General features: G+C 39.8%; 1 protein-coding gene across 8 annotated transcripts in view; it reads right to left on the bottom strand.

Moving 5' to 3' along the window:
* Window positions 1–20,338, bottom strand: part of NEBL (nebulette) — a 182,281-nt gene that overhangs the window by 9,966 nt on the left and 151,977 nt on the right. For 5 of the 8 annotated variants that reach the window (XM_081971688.1, XM_081971691.1, XM_081971692.1 and 2 more), the window contains 8 exons: window positions 19,398–19,508; window positions 19,140–19,250; window positions 16,684–16,794; window positions 15,553–15,663; window positions 15,192–15,302; window positions 14,758–14,862; window positions 11,769–11,861; window positions 10,529–11,040 (listed from right to left, as the gene is read on the bottom strand). In XM_081971688.1, the coding sequence (XP_081827814.1) occupies window positions 10,900–11,040; window positions 11,769–11,861; window positions 14,758–14,862; window positions 15,192–15,302; window positions 15,553–15,663; window positions 16,684–16,794; window positions 19,140–19,250; window positions 19,398–19,508 (894 nt within the window). In that variant the 3' untranslated portion in view covers window positions 10,529–10,899. Of the gene's footprint in view, window positions 1–8,698; window positions 8,871–10,528; window positions 11,041–11,768; window positions 11,862–14,757; window positions 14,863–15,191; window positions 15,303–15,552; window positions 15,664–16,683; window positions 16,795–19,139; window positions 19,251–19,397; window positions 19,509–20,338 lie in introns of those variants that run through there. The other 3 variants (XM_081971694.1, XM_081971695.1, XM_081971689.1) reach the window with 2 other exon arrangements.

Here is a 20,338-nt window from a genome sequence, read left to right as displayed (position 1 = left end):
ACTTAAAAGGTGAAACTAATATATGAGATAAGACTCATTACATGCAAAGCAAGATAGTTCAAGCCGTGATTTGTCATAATTGTGATGATTATGGCGTACAGCTCATGAAAACCCAAATCCACCAGCTTAGAAAATTAGAATATTACAAGCAATCAATAAAACAAGGATTGTACATAGAACAATATCGGACCTCTGAAAAGTAAGCATGCATATGTACTCAGTCCTTGGTTTGGGCCCCTTTTGTAGCAATTACTGCCTCAATGCAGCGTAGCATGGAAGCTATCAGCCTGTGCACTGCTGAGGTGTTATGGAAGACCAGGATGCTTCAATAGCGGCCTTCAGCTCTTCTGCATTGTTCGGTCTCATGTCTCTCATCTTTCTCTTGGCAATGCCCCATAGATTCCCTATGGGGTTCAGGTCAGGCGAGTTTGCTGGCCAATCAAGCACAGTAATCCCACAGTCATTGAACCAGGTTTTGGTGCTTTTGGCAGTGTGGGCAGTTGGAAAATGAAGTCAGCATCCCCATAAAGCTTGTCTGCGGAAGGAAGCATAAAGTGCTCCAAAATCTCCTGGTAGACGGCTGCGTTAACCCTGGTCTTAATGAAGCACACTGGTCCAAAGTCCTGTTGCTCCTTGGTCCAAAGTCCTCTTTTCTGATGAGAACAACTTTTGCCAAAAGCACCAAAAACTGGTTCAATGACCGTGGGATTACTGTGCTTGATTGGCCTCTCTATTCTTCCTCCATAGTCTGGGTCCTTCATTTCCAAATGAGATGCAAAAGTTGCTCTCATCAGAAAAGAGGACTTTGGACCACTGTGCTTCATTAAGACCAGGGTCAACGCAGCTGTCTACCAGGAGATTTTGGAGCACTTCATGCTTCCTTCTGCAGACAAGTTTTATGGGGATGCTGACTTCATTTTCCAGCTGCCCACACTGAGGCAGTAAATGCTGCAAAAGGGGCCCAAACCAAGTACATATGCATACTTATACTTTTCAGAGGTCCGATATTATTCTATGTACAATCCTTGTTTTATTGATTGCATATAATATTCTAATTTTCTGAGATGATGGATTTGGGGTTTTCATGAGCTGTACGCCATAATGTTGTGTACTGAGCCGATCCACCAGTAGGTGGCGCGCGTAGACCTTCCTTTTATTGGCCCATACATCCGGCGGGAGAATCCTGATTACCCTATTGGTTCCCCGACTGACGGTGTTTGTATAAATTGCTGTCAGCCGGGGATTGTGTATCTTGGCTTAGTCAGTTACTGTTGTTTTTAAATAAAGATTAACGTCTAGCAGCCGTCTTTTACTCCTTGCCTTGGAACACAAAACTGGCGACGAAGGTGAGCGAACCTGAACCTCACACCAAAAGAACTATGGCTAATACAGCTTTCTTCGCTTCATTCCGCATTGAGGCCGAATCCTGGGAGGCGTTTATGGAACGGTTTGAATGTTTTCTTCAAGCCCATGACCTGCTGAATCTCTCGCTTGAACGTAAGAGGGGTATTTTCTTGAATTACTGTGGCCCAGAAATGTTTGCCACGGCAAGGGCACTATCTGCCCCCACCCCTGTTCATACCATGCCATGGGAGCTCCTCATGGCAAAACTTAAAAGCACTATGAGCCAGCGCCCTCACGTTTTGCCAGGCGCCAAGACTTTCGCCACTGCGTTCAACGAGATGGACAATCTATAAGTCAGTACGTAGCCGCGCTTAGAGCTGCCGCTATTACTTGTGAATTCGCTGACCTAGACGAAGCACTCCTCGAGCAATTCATCTATGGTTTAAAGGATGTTAATCTCCACCGGCGCATTCTCTCCCGCTCGGACCTCACGTTGAAGAATGCTGTCAATGAGGCTCGCGCTTATGAAATGGCAGGTCAATCCACTCCTGACCAGAGGCGTTTTCCTCCAGCTATTTCTTCAGCCACCAACCAGCTTGTCGCCTCTAACTCTTTTCAAACTGACTTAGATTTGGCGATTGACCGCCTGCAATCTTTGAGCCATAAAGATACACGGAATTGCCTCAGCTGCGGCGGCCACCATTTGCGCTCAGCCTGCCGTTTCCGCACTGCTGTGTGCCGAAAGTGCGGTAAACGGGGCCATTTAGCAAATGTTTGCCGCTCTACCGTTCCTGGTTCCCGTCCTGCTAAGGTGCCTTCTATCTACCGGCCAGCGCCGCCGCCTCTCCCTGCCAGGCGCCAAAAATTTTTCTCCCTAAGTGACATCGATGACTCTTGTCCGGAATGGGTCGTCGACGCTTCCTCCTCCTCCCAGGGAGAACGTGGTAAGATCCATCTCTCACTTCAGATCGAAGGCAGCCCGTGCTCCATGGAACTGGACACCGGATCTGCCCGTTCTATCATGTCCTGGAGCACCTTCTCTTCTCTTCTGCCTAACGTCCGAACACGTGACCTAACTCCTGCCTGCTGCCGTCTTCGAGACTACCAGGGCAACCCAATTCCGCTGCTGGGTTGCGCGACGCCTACTGTTACCTACGGTTCTTTCAATGGGCGTCTGCCACTATTAATTGTAAAAAAAAACCTAGCTTCTCTACTAGGGATGGACTGGTTCCGTGCTCTCGGTCTATTTGTTTCGGGGATCCACTCCACCCGGTGTTCTTCTTCCTTTGGGGATGACCTTTCTTCCCTTCTTTCTGAATTTTCTGATGTTTTCTCTTCTTCTCTGGGCTGCTATACGGGCTCTCCTATTTCCCTCAACCTTGATCCTACTGTTGCTCCTATCCGTCTCAAAGCCCGACGTCTGCCTTTTGCCTTAAGGGCAAAGGTAGACGCTGAAATTGATAAGCTTCTTGCCCAGGGGGTGCTTCAACCTGTGGACTTTTCTTCGTGGGAGACTCCTATAGTAGTCCCCTTGAAGTCCGACGGATCCGTAAGGATCTGCGCGGACTTTAAGTCAACTGTCAATAAGGCCCTTCAAGCCCATCCCTATCCTGTTCCAGTTGTGCAACACGTCCTGCACACACTCGGCCAGGGCAAGATTTTTGCTAAATTGGACCTTGCGCAAGCATATCAGCAGCTCCCTGTTGACGACGCCACGGCGCTTGCGCAAACAATCGTGACCCACCGCGGCGCTTTTAAATGCAAAAGGCTCCAGTTTGGCATTAGTGTTGCTCCTGGCATATTTCAAAGTCTCATGGAGCGGTTGCTCCATGGGATCCCTGGAATCACTCCCTACTTCGACAATGTCCTGATCGCTGCTCAGGATCGATCAGGACTCGCCAAAGTCCTTCGCTCCGTCCTACAGCATTTCCATAAAGCTGGCCTCCGCCTTAAGCCCTCCAAATGCCAGCTTGCCGTTCCCTCTGTTGAATTCTTAGGTTTCCTCATTGACCAGCATGGCGTCCATCCCTCCCCCTCCAAAATAGACGCCATTCTCTCCGCCCCCACTCCCTTTAACAAGGTTGAGTTGCAGGCCTTTCTTGGCCTCCTCAACTTCTATTCCTCTTTCATTCTTCATAAAGCTTCCCTCACAGAGCCTCTCCATACGCTTTTAGATAGCTCTGCCGCCTGGACATGGACTAGCCGCAAAGCGCAGGCGCTCGCGGCTGTCAAGGAATCTCTCACACGCCCACCTGTCCTGGTACAATATGATCAGTTCCTTCCTCTGCTCCTTGCTTGCGACGCCTCCCCCTTCGGCGTCGGGGCTGTTCTGAGCCACGCTTACCCTGATGGCTCGGAAGCCCCTATTGCCTTTTACTCCCGCACTTTGTCCAAGCCTGAGCGAAATTACAGCCAGCTGGACAAAGAGGCGCTGGCCGCCGTTGCGGGGGTAAAACATTTCCACCACTATCTCTACTGCCGTCCTTTCTCCCTCCTTACGGATCACAAGCCTCTTTTGGGCATCCTCGCAGGGGATCGCCCTACTCCTCCCATCCTCTCCCCTCGCATGTCGCGCTGGGCGGAATTCCTCTCTGCTTACAATTATTCCCTCATTCATAAGCCCGGCCACCACATGGGCCACGCGGACGCTCTTAGCCGCTGCCCGCTTCCCCTGCTTCTTTCCGACCCAGCTCCCATCGAGTCCATCCACCTCCTGGACGAACTCCATCTGCCCATTACCGCCTCCGATATAGCCCTGTCCTCTCTCTCTGATTCCACCATTTCTGCTGTCCTTAACTATGTTCGCAGGGGATGGCCTCCCTCCTCTGTCGAACCCTGTCTTCTCCCCTTTTACTGGCGCCGCACAGAGCTCTCCGCGCTTCAGGGTTGCCTCCTATGGGGCCATCGCGTGGTCATTCCTGACCGTTTGCGCCAGTCTGTGCTTGCACGCCTCCATGAAGGGCACCCAGGCATAGTCCGGATGAAATCCCTGGGCAGGGGGTATGTCTGGTGGCCCTCCATGGATGCAGACATTACGGCTTGGGTGCAGCGCTGCACCCCATGCCAACAGGTCCGTCCCGCCCCTCCCTCCGCCCCTGCTCGTGAGTGGGAACATCCTAGGGCTCCGTGGAGCCGCCTCCATGTAGATTTCATGGGCCCCCTCGCAGGCACTTCCTTTTTCCTTGTTATAGATGCCTGGTCTAAGTGGGTGGAACTTTTTCCTATGCCCTCTACCACCTCCGCGGCCACTATCCGCATCCTTAATTCACTGTTCAACACCCATGGGTTGCCGGACGTCATTGTCTCAGACAATAGCCCCCAGTTCACTTCCCAGGAATTCCAACAATTCCTTGCAGTTTTGGGTATTCGCCATGCCCCAGTCGCTCCCTTTCACCCTGCGGGGAATGGCCTGGCTGAACGCGCTGTGCGTTCCGCCAAGGAATCACTTGCCCGCATGGTTAATCTTCCTTTATCCTCCCGGATTACTACCTATCTGCGTTCCCAGCATTCCACCCCGTGCCCCCTCACAGGCAAAAGTCCTGCTGAACTCCTCTAAGGCAGGAAAATCCGGACCACCCTGGACCGTTTACACCCTCTGTATTCCTCTTCCCCTCTTCCTACCTCTCCCCCTCCTAGGGCTTTTTGGGTGGGTGAGAGGGTTTTTGCACGGAACTTCGCGGGTGATCCGAAGTGGGTACCCGGAAGTATTGCGGACATAACGGGGCCCTGCTCTTACAGGGTCCTACTCGGCGACGGACGAATGTGGCGGCACCACATAGATCAGCTGCGGCGGCGAACTGACGATGGGTCTCCGGATAGACCATCAACTCCGAGTAGACTAGGCCCTAGCGACGCCGCCTGCCGGCCCAATGACAACAATGCAGCTAGCTCCGAACCTGTGTCCCCCACCACGTTTAGATCTGCAGACTTATCTCGTAACTTTGGTGCACATCCCGGGGTGGGGCCTCTGGAACAGCTCCGCCTGCCTTCTGGACCGAGCCATCCTCCTACGTCAACCACAGCCACTCCTCCCCTGCGAAGATCTCTGCGTGTGCGCCAGTGTCCTGGGTATTTACGGGACTACGTCTGCGCGAACCAGGGGAAAGGGGTGTTGTGTACTGAGCCGATCCACCAGTAGGTGGCGCGCGTAGATCTTCCTTTTATTGGCCCATACATCCGGCGGGAGAATCCTGATTACCCTATTGGTTCCCCGACTGACGGCGTTTGTATAAATTGCTGTCAGCCGGGGATTGTGTATCTTGGCTTAGTCAGTTACTGTTGTTTTTAAATAAAGATTAACGTCTAGCAGCCGTCTTTTACTCCTTGCCTTGGAACACAAAACTATTTGTCATCACTATTATGACAAATCATGGCTTGAACTATCTTGCTTTGCATGTAATGAGTCTTATCTCATATATTAGTTTCACTTTTTAAGTTGCATTACTGAAATAAATTAACTTTTGCACGATATTCTAATTTTTTAAGTTTCACATGTAGATTCATATTTTGTTTGTAGTCAAAATAGTAACAAGTTTTCATTTCAATCTAGAACAGGGGTGTCAAACTCAATTTCATTTAGGGTCGCATCAGTATTGAATTCAAAGGGCCAGTTTAATGTAAGACTATGTATCATATTAGTTCAGGAGGACATTATAGCTAAGTCTCAGTAGGATGCTGTGAGTCTGAGGTATAAGTCTCTCCCAACAGGCAGGTCACATGATGGGATGGTATTCAGGTGGCTGGTTGGCTCTTCTTCCCCTCTCTCTCTCTCTCTCTCTTTCTCTCTCTCTCTCTCTCTCTCCTCTTTCTCTTGCACTGCCTGCTGGGGTTTCCTTCCACAGCCTCTACTCCTTTGTTGATTCCTTTGCTTTCCTCCCTTTCACTCACTCTTCTCTCACTCAAGTTTGCCCCTTAGAAGCCTCTGCTCTCCTCCCTCTCACCTTCTGTTCCTCTCACTCCTCTCCTTTTCCCGTTAAAATCTCCTTCTTTTATCTCCTATCATCTCTCCCTGCCTCCTCATCTTTTTCTCTGTTCTGGGCACGTCATTCTCTGGGGCTCAGGCAGAGCTCCAGCATCAGCCACTGTTCCATCCATGTGGCTGATGCTGCCCATCTGGTCTTTGCATGGAATGCTCATCAACTGGAGCTTTATGCACTGATTTTGGGGTCTCCGCTGAGCCCTGGCAGACTTACAGCTCCAACTGACTCCTTTCCTCAAGGCTGTTTGCTGCTGCCAGCTGCCAGCCAAGGCTTCTACAAGTACCGATCAGCTGGAGCCACATGTGCTGATCCCAGAACCTCAGCAGAACCCCAGCAACACTGCAGCTCCAGCTCACTTTCCCCCAGCCCTGTGTGATGCTACCACTTTTTCAGCTCATTCTCCCACTACACACATGATCCAAGCCCCTCCCGTCCTTTCTCTTTCCTTCCTTTCCTTCACTCACCACTCTCTCGCTTTCAGGCAGTGGGTGCTATTGCCACTGACAAGATACCCGATGAAGCGGGCAGGTAACTACTCAATCACCTCCTCCTACTAGTCTGCTTGTGAAACAGACCTAAACACATCACAGGCCAGATCTCGCCCGCAGGCCTTGAGTTTGACATGTCTGGTCTAGAAGCAACCATCTTTTTCAAAATAATTTGCTCCCTGTAATAATTCAGAATTTTACCCATGTTTGTTTCCTTCCTTGGTGCAATTCTGTAACATAAAAGCATAAAAGTGTATCTAAATTTATAAACTATATCTAAACAAATTATACTGCATGGAAATTATATGTTTTTGCTTCTATTGTTTTTGAGAATTAATTCATATTGTCTGGAGAAAATTACTATGAAACTTTCACATTCTTATAAACACATTGTTTATGTTCCGCAATCCAAATTCAGAAACAATGCAAAACAATGCTTAGCCATAACCCCATCCAGGTCTTCATTTTCTTACCTTCTCAATGGTACCCAATGAAGCTTTATTCTAACAAGTGCTATGATAATTTGAAGCCATCTCTGCTGACAGCCAAGTTGCAGTAATATTTTGTGAGCCTCAAACCTACCTGTTCTTAAATGCCAATTGGCAAGGTATCTGAGGACACAGTTGTTTCCATGATGGTACCCCAGTCATAAAAGACATGTTGCAAACCATTATTTCACATTTATCTATAAATTTATTGATTTTATTTGCTGTTTTATAAGAGTTTGTTACAAATGATTTTTAATGTTTCAGAAAAAAAATGTCAAACTGATTTTCATTGGCAAATGAGGCAAGGCCCCCAAAATAAAACCTGCAAGATGCTTACATATGAAAAATTCATACAGTGAAAGTGTAAAAAGACATTGAATATGACAATACAGACATTGAAAAAAGTTTGCATCTAATTCACTGGTCTCTAAAGCAGTTTTCCTTAATCCAGTATTTTATAGAAACATTGGACTGCTAACTTATTCAGCTATTCACTACTTGGCAATTCAGTGTTAGCTAAATATAATCTGACACTGTTCAAATACTCTGAATAGAGTTTTAAACTAGTAACATGCAAAATAAATTAATACATTTTATTTTCATCAGGGTATACAGACAAACTATTATTCTTACCAAGTAAAATAATACTTTATAACAATAAAATGCTTGTCTTACAAGACACTGAAATGGTAGAACTTAATTCATTTCGTATTGATCTATAAAAAAATGTCAAATGGCAATTTGTTCTGTGATTACTTTCATTATTAAAATAGTTACAAGTTTTAATATTGGCCTTTCACATTAACAGTTTAAATACTTCTTGTATTATGCCTTTTTTTCAAAAATAAAGCTCTTGTCAAGCAATTTAAAGATAGATTAAAATTTATTTCACTATTGGGTTAATTAATATTCTTATTACTTTAGAGGGCACTGCAATTAGCATTTTGCTGGGAAACAATTATTGTCTGATAATCCCCATTGAGCTATTATTCTAATATGATAAATAAATTTGATATAACACAAAAGCACGTAACTGCAAGCATCAATAGCATTTCAATTATACTAATAATTATTTGATGTCTGGCTCAAAAACCAAGACAGTCATACATATTCTTCTAAGCAATTTCCTTTATTGTTCCTCACCCACAGATAGAGACCTTGCCAAGCTAAAGCAAACTACTTACACCATTAATCAGAGACTCATAGAACTCATAGGGATGAGCTGTTCTGGCAATTTCCCACCTACTCAAACTATCTAAACTTCTCTGTCTTTTGCTTCTTGGGAATGCAGTCCTTCTACCTACAAACTATATTCCACCACATCTTATCATAAAATATATATATAATTAGAGATGGCCACACAGGTTTATGATTCAGTAAAGTTATAGAATTGACTTACCCACAATTATTCCAGGTCTCCTGTCCATTTCAACTATGTGTGGGTGAACACCTTTGTATGCCGCATCACTAACCACTTGAGTATTCCTTCTCACCCGTTCAGTTACAGGGTCATCCACTACTGGAGTGAACCCTCTGCCTTTTGTCTTCTCAAAATCTTCATGATATTTGACCTGGAGAAAAATATGTATATTGTCTGAGTTTCAAGTATTAAGAACAGTAAATAATTATTGGGCATTGCCATTGGATTGTATTCAACAATATAAAGAATTGGTATCATGCAGAAAGATGTTCTTCTTGTTTTTCTTCCCTGAATTCTCCTCAAATTGGCTCCAGTAAGTCAGTAATGGAGACTATAGAGAGTACAAAAGAAAGAGATAACTGATTCACTTGGCAGATATTATTCCATCAGCCATCCCATTTTCTTGCATATTATACAAGTGGTGAATCATCAACATGCAATTCTTCATTGCCAGTATATGCCTTTATGGCTATAGCATATGTCAGTTTCGGTGCTGATCTTTAAGGGAATATTTTAAGTAATTGCATCATTAGTCACAACCAATTACATTCTCATTTTATTTTATTTTTATTTCTTGGATTTCTAAACCGCCCCCTCTCCCAAAAAGGAACTCGGGGCGGTGTGTTGATACTAAACTGGCTTAATTTCAAATAGTGCTTCATGTTAATCAACAAATTACCAAAGTTAACCCAGTTATTACAGAGTCTGTATACAGGTAACTCTTGATATCTGCAGTTATGCCTATCTATGACTGAACCGTAGATATCAGTCTTTGATAAAAATGTAAAAAGTTTCAGCCTATTGCAATTTGGACCTTATTTTCTATTACTTTACAGATTGAAAAACATGATCAAAGGGTTTTATGCATGCATAAAGAACATTTATAAGAGTTAGGGGATCTATTCAATATTCCTATGTTTGCTCTTCCTGGATCCTACTTAAACAGCGAGTCACAAAATTTCATATGGCTTCTTTGCAGCAGCAAAGTCTCCCTCCCTCCCAATATTAATAGAGATGTCTTTCACTTGAACCACTGGATGCTAACACAGACTAGTCACAGTGTGAAATTTTTCAACAGTAGTGATCAACAAGATTTGCCACAACCAAGTGAGGAGAAAGAAGAGCACGTATAGGTGTTTTGCCACAGAATAAGTAGGGGAGAAAAAGTGATAAAGTTTGTGAGAGGAAGAGAGAATGACCATAGTCTCCCAAACCCAACCTCCAATTCCTGTAGAGTGAAGATCTTATTTCTCATGATTTTGTTATTTATTTGTTTGATATACTAGAATAGAACCACAAATAAGGAGAGTCACCTCTACTTTTTTAACCCTTTTCCAAGATCATAACGTATTCTGCACAATCCATATACATAACTTTGCAAAACAATTTCAATAACCACATTCAGAATTTCACTTGCACACATGAACTTCTAACATGCACAGGCACAAGGCAGTGTGTGTCATCCTCTCCTGTTAAGCTTCGGGATGTGGAAAGAAAAACACCATGTGACATGTGTTTAAAAAGCCACTCAGTGCATTATTAGATAAATCATTTTATTAGTATTATGGGGGGAAATTACATTGTTAGCAATTCCATTCCATCAACCACCGTGTAAGAAGAAATCAATTCTCACTTCAGTTGTGTGTGCAAAGCTTTGTTTGTTAATTCAGAGTACAACACAATATTGTTCCTTAGAACATACTACTTATGTGAAGAATCTACCCTACCATTGAGATGATGTTTTGTGTTTCTTTGACATGCCTTAACTCGGGTGTGTCTAGAATCACGCTAGGTCTACCTTTCATTTGCTGTTGATCTCTGCTGTACTTGACCTGTAAAATACATCATTACACAAAAATATTTTGACCACAGTTAACCTTTGAAAATAATATTGTTATTATCATCAGCAGGATTGCAATAATATGTCCATTCAAAACCTGAATATCAATGATCCGATAAGTAACAATTCATAACATTTGAATAGCTAATGGATGTTATAAAGAAAGATTATTTAAACTTCAAAGAACTAATGGTATTATTAAAATGGAGTTTCAAAAAATGCACAACTGTTCCCACCTAATTAATGACAGTCATTAGGCCATATGGATGAATATATCTTTCTGTAGTCATTTTAAAATTTCAAAAAGAAGAATCCATTCTTGATCAAACAGATAAATGTATTAATGCAAAACAACCAAAAGAAACAAGAGACAAACGACAGGACTTGCCGAACTGATAATTTCTTGATTCTTCTTGACTCTTTCCATTTCAGGAGTGACACTCACTGAAGTACCTTTACCAAGCTGCTCTTTATAGCACACCTAATAATTAATGATTAAAACACATATAACCTGTGATTGAACTATGTGAAGTAGTGCATTGCATTAAATAACATTTGATAGTTAAATTCCCTTTTCTCAGTTTGTTTCAAGATTATTAATACTGCATACTAAAGGATAAAAAGATTGCTTTCTCTCTGTTTCACTATTTGAGGAGAGAAGGAAAATAGGAACATACATAAATATTGCTAACATAAATCTAATTCACCTGAAGATAAAAGTATTGTAACTACAACTCGGTGAAAGTTTATACTGTTCAAAATAAAAGTTCCTAGAAGAAAAATGTATTCAAAAGTAATTTTCTTTCTAAAATATTTAGAACATAGAAAGTGCATAATGATTGCATCATAATTTCATCATTCATGACAGAGGCTGACATGTAAAAATCAGAAAATTATTATTAAAAATTGCAAAATGATCAAACGTTCTTCAAAATCAGGAGGAACATAATAAAAGCAAAATTATAAGAAAGTAGTGCTACTCATACTTACAAGAAAATTAGAAAATTTAGAAAAGTCATTTCAGAATAGCAGTATTGAGAAGAGATTTCTCTGCACCAAATTATTACAGAATTTTAAAAATGGGTATACAAAAATATCTGTATTTTGGATCTCTGATTCTATTGCCCTATTTTATTTCACAGCACAGAATAATAATAACATCACTGCTACAACTTTTACTATTTATGCAAAGCACAATGTTAAACTTACTGTGCTAATATTTTTCTGATTTTTCTTTACATGTTCAGTCACAGGAGTCTCTGCTACTGTTATACCAGCACCTAATGATTTCTTGTAAAGTACCTTTATTAAACAAATAAAATAAAATAAATATACAATTTCTAGAAAACATTTGGTTGAGTGGGGAAGGATCTATTCCATTATGTGAAATTTAGGAGATATTTTAGTTTTCCATAACTAAATCAGCACAGAAACTCCATTTTTTAAACTATCTACTAGAATGCATAGTATATAAAGCCTTGCATTAAAAGAGCATTCCTTTAGGTTATAGCACTACTTAAAATGCTTCATAGGATGTGAGCCCAAAACACATAGGATATGTGTGAGCCCAAAACAGCGCATTTCAAAGTGATTAGAACCTGAATTCAATATTAAATTTAGCATCAAGGCACCATATTTTATCATCTGCCCTTAGACAAGAAACCGTAACATATTCTTATTTATATCAGAATTGTGCAACAGAATACCTGTCTCACATTTCCTGAAACGTTTCTCTTAATTTTCATCAAGAGGCAATTGGAGCTCATCATAGAAACTTTAAAGCATTTTAGATTTTACTTCGTTGTTGCTAAATGGCACAAATTATGCTATGGCTGATGTGTTTTTTTGTTATATGTTGCATATATCCATCATTTTATTTGATGAGCGATGCCATCGTGGTGAACATAAGGATTGACAAAAACCTTGTACAAATGTGTCAGTGTGGAATATGTAGTAGAAGACACGAGAGAAGAAAATTGCTTATGAAGTTCCTAATCAGCAACCATGTAGTAATTACATCTGATTGGGTAAAATGTTTCTCACTTTAGGTTATAGAAAACACCATTGGGAGAAATATTAAATAATTTATTAAATAAATGAAAACCTCATAAAACTCATGATTCATTTCAGTCTAGAAGTTTTCACAGTCCTCGTTTGATTCATGAAACTGTAACAAACTCCATTCACTCAGTGGTACTATAAACTTTTGAGTGTCCTAAAATAGCTTAGACCACTTAAGCTACTTGGTAAATTTTTATACAGAACTTTAGAATCAGAATAACAGTGTTGAAGGGACCTTGGAGGATTTCTAATCCAACCACTTGCTCAGGCAGGAAACTCTATACCATTTCAGTCAAATGGTTGTCCAATCTCTTCTTAAAACTTCCAGTGTTGGAACATCCACAACTTCTGGAGGCAAGTTTTTTCATTGATTAATTGTTCTAACTGTCAAGAAATTTCTCCTTAGTTCTAAGTTGCTTCTCCCCTTGATTAGTTTCCACCCATTGCTTCTTGTCCTGCCTTCAGGTGCTTTGGAGAATAGCTTGATCATCTTCTTCTTTGTATCAACCCCTTAATTATTGGAACACTTCTATCATGTCACCCCTAGTCCTTCTTTTCATTAAACTAATCATACCAATTCCAGCAATCGTTCTTTATGTTTCCAATCCCTAAATATCTTTGCAATTCTTCTCTGCACTCTTTTTAGAGTCTCAACATCTTTTTTGCATCGTGGCAACCAAAACTGGATACGGTATTCCAAATGTGGCCTTACCAAGGCATTATAAATTGGTAATAACACTTCACATGATCTTGAGTCTATCCCTCTGTTAATGCAGCCAAGAACTGTGTTGGCTTTTTTGACAGCTGCAGCACACTGCTGGCTCATATTTGTGTTATTGTCCACAGGACTTCAAAATCCCTCTCACAGTTACTACTATTGAGCCAGTACCACCTCTGCTATAAGTGTTAATTTGGTTTTTCTTGCCCTATATATAGAATCTTACTATTTAATTTAATTTTGTAGATAGTGAAGATCCTTCTGAATCTTAAGCCTATCTTGTGGAGTGTTGGCTATTCCTGCCAGCTTGGTGTCATATGCAGATTTACTGAGTTCCCCATCTATCTATTCATCCAAATCATTGATAAAGATATTAAAGAGTACTAGCCCTAATTATTAGTAACTAAAAGTATTAAAAAGTCCTAATTAGTAACTAAAAGTTCTGTTTCCCTCCCTATTAACTTTTTAAATAAATAAATACTATAATATGACATTCACACATTATTTAATTCTTGCCTTTGTGGCCAAATTTAAATGATTTTAAGCAGGGGTTGGTTCCGGCAATCACTACTGCTGGTTTGCTCATGGTCACACCGCGCGTGGTATGCGCACATGCATAGTACAATAAAAATTGCTCTGTGCATGTGCAGCAGCAAAAAAATGGGAGCACCTATGTCACCGCTCAGGGAACCGGTTTGGGGGCATGGCAGGCCTAGGTCGCTGCCGGTTCCAGCGACCCAGGCCAGCAAACCACTATGAGTTTGTCCGAACCAGTCTGAACTGGTAGGCCGCCGCCACTGATTTTAAGGAAGACTTTCTAATCTGCATCTTATTAACATATTGTAGGACCTCAATTCCTAAGATGCTTAGTCTGCTTGTACAAAATCCTACCATCTCTACTTTAAATACTTAAAATAAACTATAGTAAATATTTCTTAGTTTAGATACAGGCTTTCCAGATACAAAAATCAGCTGACTGATACAAAAAAAGAGTTGAGGGGAGGATGGGAGTGAAAGGGGGGAGGGAGGGAGGAATGGAGAGAGAGGGGGAGGGAGAGAGAAAGAGATCAACAAAAATATAAATTTGCATTTACATCAATTTTGTGAGTTATGCTTACTGAATCTCAGTTATTTGCAGTTAAGTACCAGTAGATGAAAAGTTTAAGATAAATGTAAGGTTTACTTGAATTAAATACATTTTAGTCACATATTGACACACGCATGGTTTTTTTTTCATAGAAACAATATAAAACTAGATCCCTCTTCAAAATATTAATTCCAAAGAAGCATTTTGTATCAGAGAATTTATACAATGCGTTTGGAAATATTATGCATATTTTTATCGTGTTCTGAAACATAAGAGAATTAATTCAATGCTACATATTGCAAAATATGTCTCTAATAATTACCGCTACTTACAGTACTGATATTTCTTTGTGCATTTTTAATCCTCTCAATTTCTGGAGTATTTGCCACAGCTGAATAAGTACATTGCATCTTCACTGCTTCATCTTTATACTTCTTCTGAAAAATTATCCCACATTTATTATACACACTTAATATACAACATTAATTGGAAGCTTAAATTGACTTAAATTTGTTTACATCACTATGATTACCATTAAAAGATTCATTCCCACTGTCAGGTTTAAATAAACTGGACCATTGTAAACTGAGCATTAAAGTCTAAATAATTAATTCCAGACTGTTCAGTTACCCCAAGTTCCAAGAACTATATGTTCTTAAAAATAAAACTATCAGAATAGGCACCCCTACACCCAGGAGAATATCCCTATTCTATGAATGATTAATTATTATTAATTATTATTAATTACTGCTCATTCTCTACTCACCTGACTAGCTATTTCAGATGCTTTCTTTGCTCGTTTTATGTCTGGAATATCTGGGCCTATTAGCATTCCTTTCCCTTTGATTTCAGTCTCCAAGTCCTTCATGTATTCTTTCTGCAAGACATAACACATTAAAGAATTCTGAAATATATGCAACCTTTAGTCATTTGTATCCAAATTTGTATGAGCTTTCGAAGATTTTATTGTAACACAGACTAGATTTCTGATTCTTGCCTGCACTTCCATAGAATTTAGATTTATTATTTTTGTATGTTTTCTATTCTCAAAAAAAAATTAAAGACACATTTTAAGGGACCATTATACTTTATTTTCAATGCTACTAAACGGTCTGTACTGGACTAACCTGGCTTGCAAGTTCATTAGCTTTTTTTGCTCGTTGTATATCAGGCGTGTCCATGCCCACTTGCATTCCCTTTCCTTTAATTTCCATTTCTAGATGTTTCTTGTATTCTTTCTATAAAGAACAGAACATAAAATAATCAATTCCAACGGTATAACAGCTTCAGCTTTTATACAGAACTTTCTTTAATCTATGGTGCTTTTATTAAGTGATGTACTAGAACAGAGTGTCAAACTCAATGTGCTTAGATGTGGCTTGGGGGAGCCACCCTGGAAACTGAGAAGGACCAGCCTGTGGTGCCTCTGCCAGTGAAAATGGAGTTCAGGAAGGCTACATGTGATCCTCGCGAGTTGCATTTTCACTGGCAGGGGGTTGCAGGAGGCCATCGCAGCCAAAAATGGAGATCAGAAACCTGTTTTTGCTGGCAGAGTGCTCAGGCCGCCACAGGCACCCCTGACGTGAGTGATGTCAAGCTGGCCATACTCCCCTGCCACCTCTGAGATCAAACACAACCCTGATGCTGCAGTCCTCAATGAAATTGAGTTTGACACCCCTGCAATAGAAGATCAAAATGTTTTATATATTCAGAACAAGTGGACTGTAGGCAACATTTTGATATATTTTTCATATCCTTTTACTATCTAAAAATAGTAATTATAAAAAGTCTACAGTATCCTATTCCATCTTGAACTTGTTTACCATCCTAAGTTTTTAATGCATATGAAGGTGAACACATGATAAAGAACCAGTGCCTGTGATTTCACACTGTTGTCAAAAAATAATTTTGACAATAACAACAATTTTTTAAACTTACATGCTTTATAGGAGGTGACTAGCAACCTAAATTGCATTCTAAAGCAAACCAGCAACCAGCTTGTAATGGTGAGTTGTTACAGGAGCATAACAAAGGATAATGAAGCAGGCCGATAACTTCCTGCATTGACGTATTCTGAACCACCTTCATCTGGGCAATTTTCAAGGACAGACCCATTTGGTCAAGCTATGAGTTGACCAGGGATTGAGTAACTGTATGAAGGGGTCCCCAATCAGTTTACTAATAGCAATATAATGTATTAATATCGTACACTAAGTTATAATGTATAGAATTATGCTTTGAAAATGTCTTAAGCAAACCTGGCTTGCAATTTCAGATGCTCTCTTTGCTCGCTGTATTTCAGGAGTATCAGTGCCAACTTGCATTCCTTTTCCTTTAATTTTGGTCTCCAGATCTTTCCTATATTCTTTCTGTGAATATAAGAATATATACTGTAAACTCACAAGCATCATTTTGGGGATGGGAGGTGGAGAAAATAATTTTTAAAGTACACACATATGGATAGTCCTATGACCTGTATAAGAAGAATTGAGGGTTTATTTTCTGAAATAGGCTGTTTCAAAATTGTAAAATGTATAAGTCTACAATAAACATATTTGAGAATTGCCTATTTAAAAAGTCATTGTGCGGTCATATCTCTCTCCCTCCCTCCCTCCCTCCCTCCCTCCCTCTCTCTCCCTCCCTGTCCTTCTCCTTCTCTCTCTTTCTCTTTTTTTCCCTCCCCCCGCCTCCCTCTCTATCTCTCTTCCTCCTCCCTTCCTCTTGTAACTTATAATAGTATTAATTTCTAGTAAGATACTTAGTTTTGGTATATTTGTCTACAAATATTTTTAAGCATATAAGGAATGCTTCATTATTTTGAATGAAATTTTATATTATGTCAAGTATTATTTACTTGTTTAAATATAAATAATTAATACAAAATGAATGCATGTAATAATATTCTCAAAAACATATCTATTCTGACTGTTCAAGAGCCACTACTGAAGGACACAAATCTCCTGTTTCAAACATGTGGGAGTAGTCCTTCATTCTACTAATATTAGGAAACTTCATGGGGAGTATGTTGCTGAAAATGAAGGACTCATCCACCATCCTTAAATTATTTAAGACAAGAGGTGGACATTATATACCTATAGAACTAAGATTATTTGAAGCTAAACCAATAACTTCTTTATGGTGTCCATCTGCGCCCTTTCTCCAATTTTCCACCATTTGAACTCATTTAATCCAAATTTCTAAAATCAGCCCTTTAGGCTTCACAATTTAATGCCACTATGAAAGTAGAGACAGACCTCATTAAAGGCTAAAATGTGGATAACAATTACTCAACTATTGGCTCAAACATTCCCTTTTTCCCATTGGCCTTGTCTCACTAACCATGAGGAATGATTTTCAGACTGCATGGAAAAAGGCAGTAGAAATTACATTATAATTCTTGGACTTGTCTCCAGATCTTATATTCATCAAAAGATATGATGAGGCCAAAACACCCATGAAACAGTATGTTGCAGACACAGAGCGACAATTAGATCTAGCCATACCCCCAAATTTTATTGCTAGTGACTCCAACAGATATGTTGCCTTTCCTATGGCATAACTAACTAATCTTGAAGTTCCTAACCAGTAGTCTTTATGCTAGCATTATATCATGCCTTGCCTCAAGCTGCCCTTGAAGGTCAATACAGGAAGTTTCCCTACATAGAGAAATAATGCTCCAGTAACTCTGGGTAAACAGAAAAATAGACTATGTACTTCTTCGGGGCCTCTATTACAGATACATTCATACAGGGCCACATCTTACGCTTATAGAATAAATATCTAGGACTCACAGGACAATTCTACACTTCCCTACTGCTTTCAGATACTAAAGCTGCTACAACATTTTTAAAAAAAAAATTATTTATTTTTTTATTCACACACTCACTCACTCATTCAATTTCTACAACTACCAATCTCATTCAATGTCTCTGGGCGGACTACTATTCAAAAAATATATTAAAATTAAAAATATTAAAATTATATTAAAACAATAAAAAACACCAAAATCATTCAGATTAAATACAAATAGGAGCAAGATTTTATATTGCCTGGTTCAGTACAGCAGTGTTTAAAATCCATCAAATGATGACCAGTGCCATAATGAGATTCTCTTAATGAGCATTTAGGTCATTATTATAGAATACTGTGATAAATTTAATCTGCCCACATATTGCATTTACAGTATGTTCCCTACACCCATCTCCTACTTCCCCTTTAGATGCCTTTGCCTGTTTTATATACCAACCCTCTTTATGCCGACCTCGCCTGTCAGGTTGAATCCTCCAGGCGGACTGCGTGGACCCCACCCGTTTACCTCTTAATGGTTTCATGCCCTCTTGAACTCTCTCTTCAAAGTTCTTTTCAACTTTCCCTTAAGGTACTTGTCGACTATCGGTCTCATGCCAGTATTTACCTTAATAATAAAGACTGTAATAAATATTTAATTTGCATTATTTGTTCAAGTCAACTTCTTTGCTTGCCTTCTTCTCATTCTGACTTTTTATGGAGAAAGAGAACAGAATTATAATATGTATCTTTCTGCAGTACTCAGAGGTGCAGAATTTTGCACCAAGCCTTGTGTCAGTCCCAACTTACCTAAAATCATTTCACAGGATACATTAATTCGGGGTGGCATAGAATCAGTCTGAAGCATGCTGGGAAAAATAGGTGCATTATTTCCATAATAATTTGAAGGACATCCTCTTTTACTGACCTCACTAACAATTTCAGATGCTCTCTTTGCTCTTTGGAAGTCGGAAGTTTCTGAAATAAGTTTCACTCCTCTTCCCTTTATTTCCTGTTCCAGATCTTTTCTGTATTCTTTCTGTTATTTAAACAAATGATACAAGCATATTCAAATACTGTAAAATACATTTTCCACTTACTATAAAACTAAGAATTTATTTCACGTAGATACTTTGTGTGGGCAAACTTTTCATGGAATTTACTAAACTTTACAAACTGTACCTACCTCATTTAGAATCCGAGTTGCATTTTTCACTCTGATCAAATCTGGAGTATCTTCAAGTATTGCCAGTCCTTTTCCTTTTGTTCCTTCTTCCAAATCTTTTCTATACTCTTTCTGAAGTAATAAAAAAATCAGCTTTAAATAGTGAGCAACATCTTAAAAAGGAAAAAAAAAATCTTTCATCGTAAATATTTTGAGGTATTAGCTGAAATTTTGTATAAAATGTGAGTTAAGGAGTGTATATTTATCATAGTTAAAACAGAACTGAGAAATCAAAAAAGTGCAAATACTGTAAGATAATCTTTATCTTGCTCCTGAAAAAAGAAAACATTCTTTTACTTATATACTATGGTACCGTTACATAGTTATTTTATAAAATCATAACAGCTTCTATTCTGGATGGCTTTCAGGATTACAGACAAGTAAATGACCCTGTCACTCAAATTCTGTTAATGCTATCATTATTCACAAAGGATCACTAAATGCAACACAAAAGGCACTTATCCATAAATCAGAGTTACGTAGCACAATGAGCCCTTGTGATTGAAATGAGCACATAGATGGATATTATACAAAACTTGGCAGAAAAGGCAAGCCTTAATTATTTCAGTCTTGTCACACTTTATCCAGAAGAGGAAATAGACAACTTATACTTTTCTCTCTAATTGTCAAACCAAGTGATACCATTTTAGTTTTATCTTTTGGGCATCTTCAAATTCTAAGCAGAAACTCCATTCAGTCATCACATAAATGTCACTTAATGGAATTTTACTATGATAAGGAGATATAGACAAATTGAGTAAACAATCATAAGCCTATAAAAGCTTGAAATTGGAGTAAATTTATATATTTAAATCTAGATAAACAATAAAATTTGACAAGTTGCCATAAACATTTGTTTCCATACTGTTCATTTGTAAGTTCAAACTATGGCTTGGCTCTAA

This window comes from Natrix helvetica (assembly GCF_964273705.1).
Source record: "Natrix helvetica genome assembly, chromosome: Z".
Taxonomy (NCBI): domain Eukaryota; kingdom Metazoa; phylum Chordata; class Lepidosauria; order Squamata; family Natricidae; genus Natrix; species Natrix helvetica.
The sequence above is the reverse complement of the archived record's forward strand: the minus strand, read 5'-3'. Positions and strand labels throughout refer to the sequence as shown.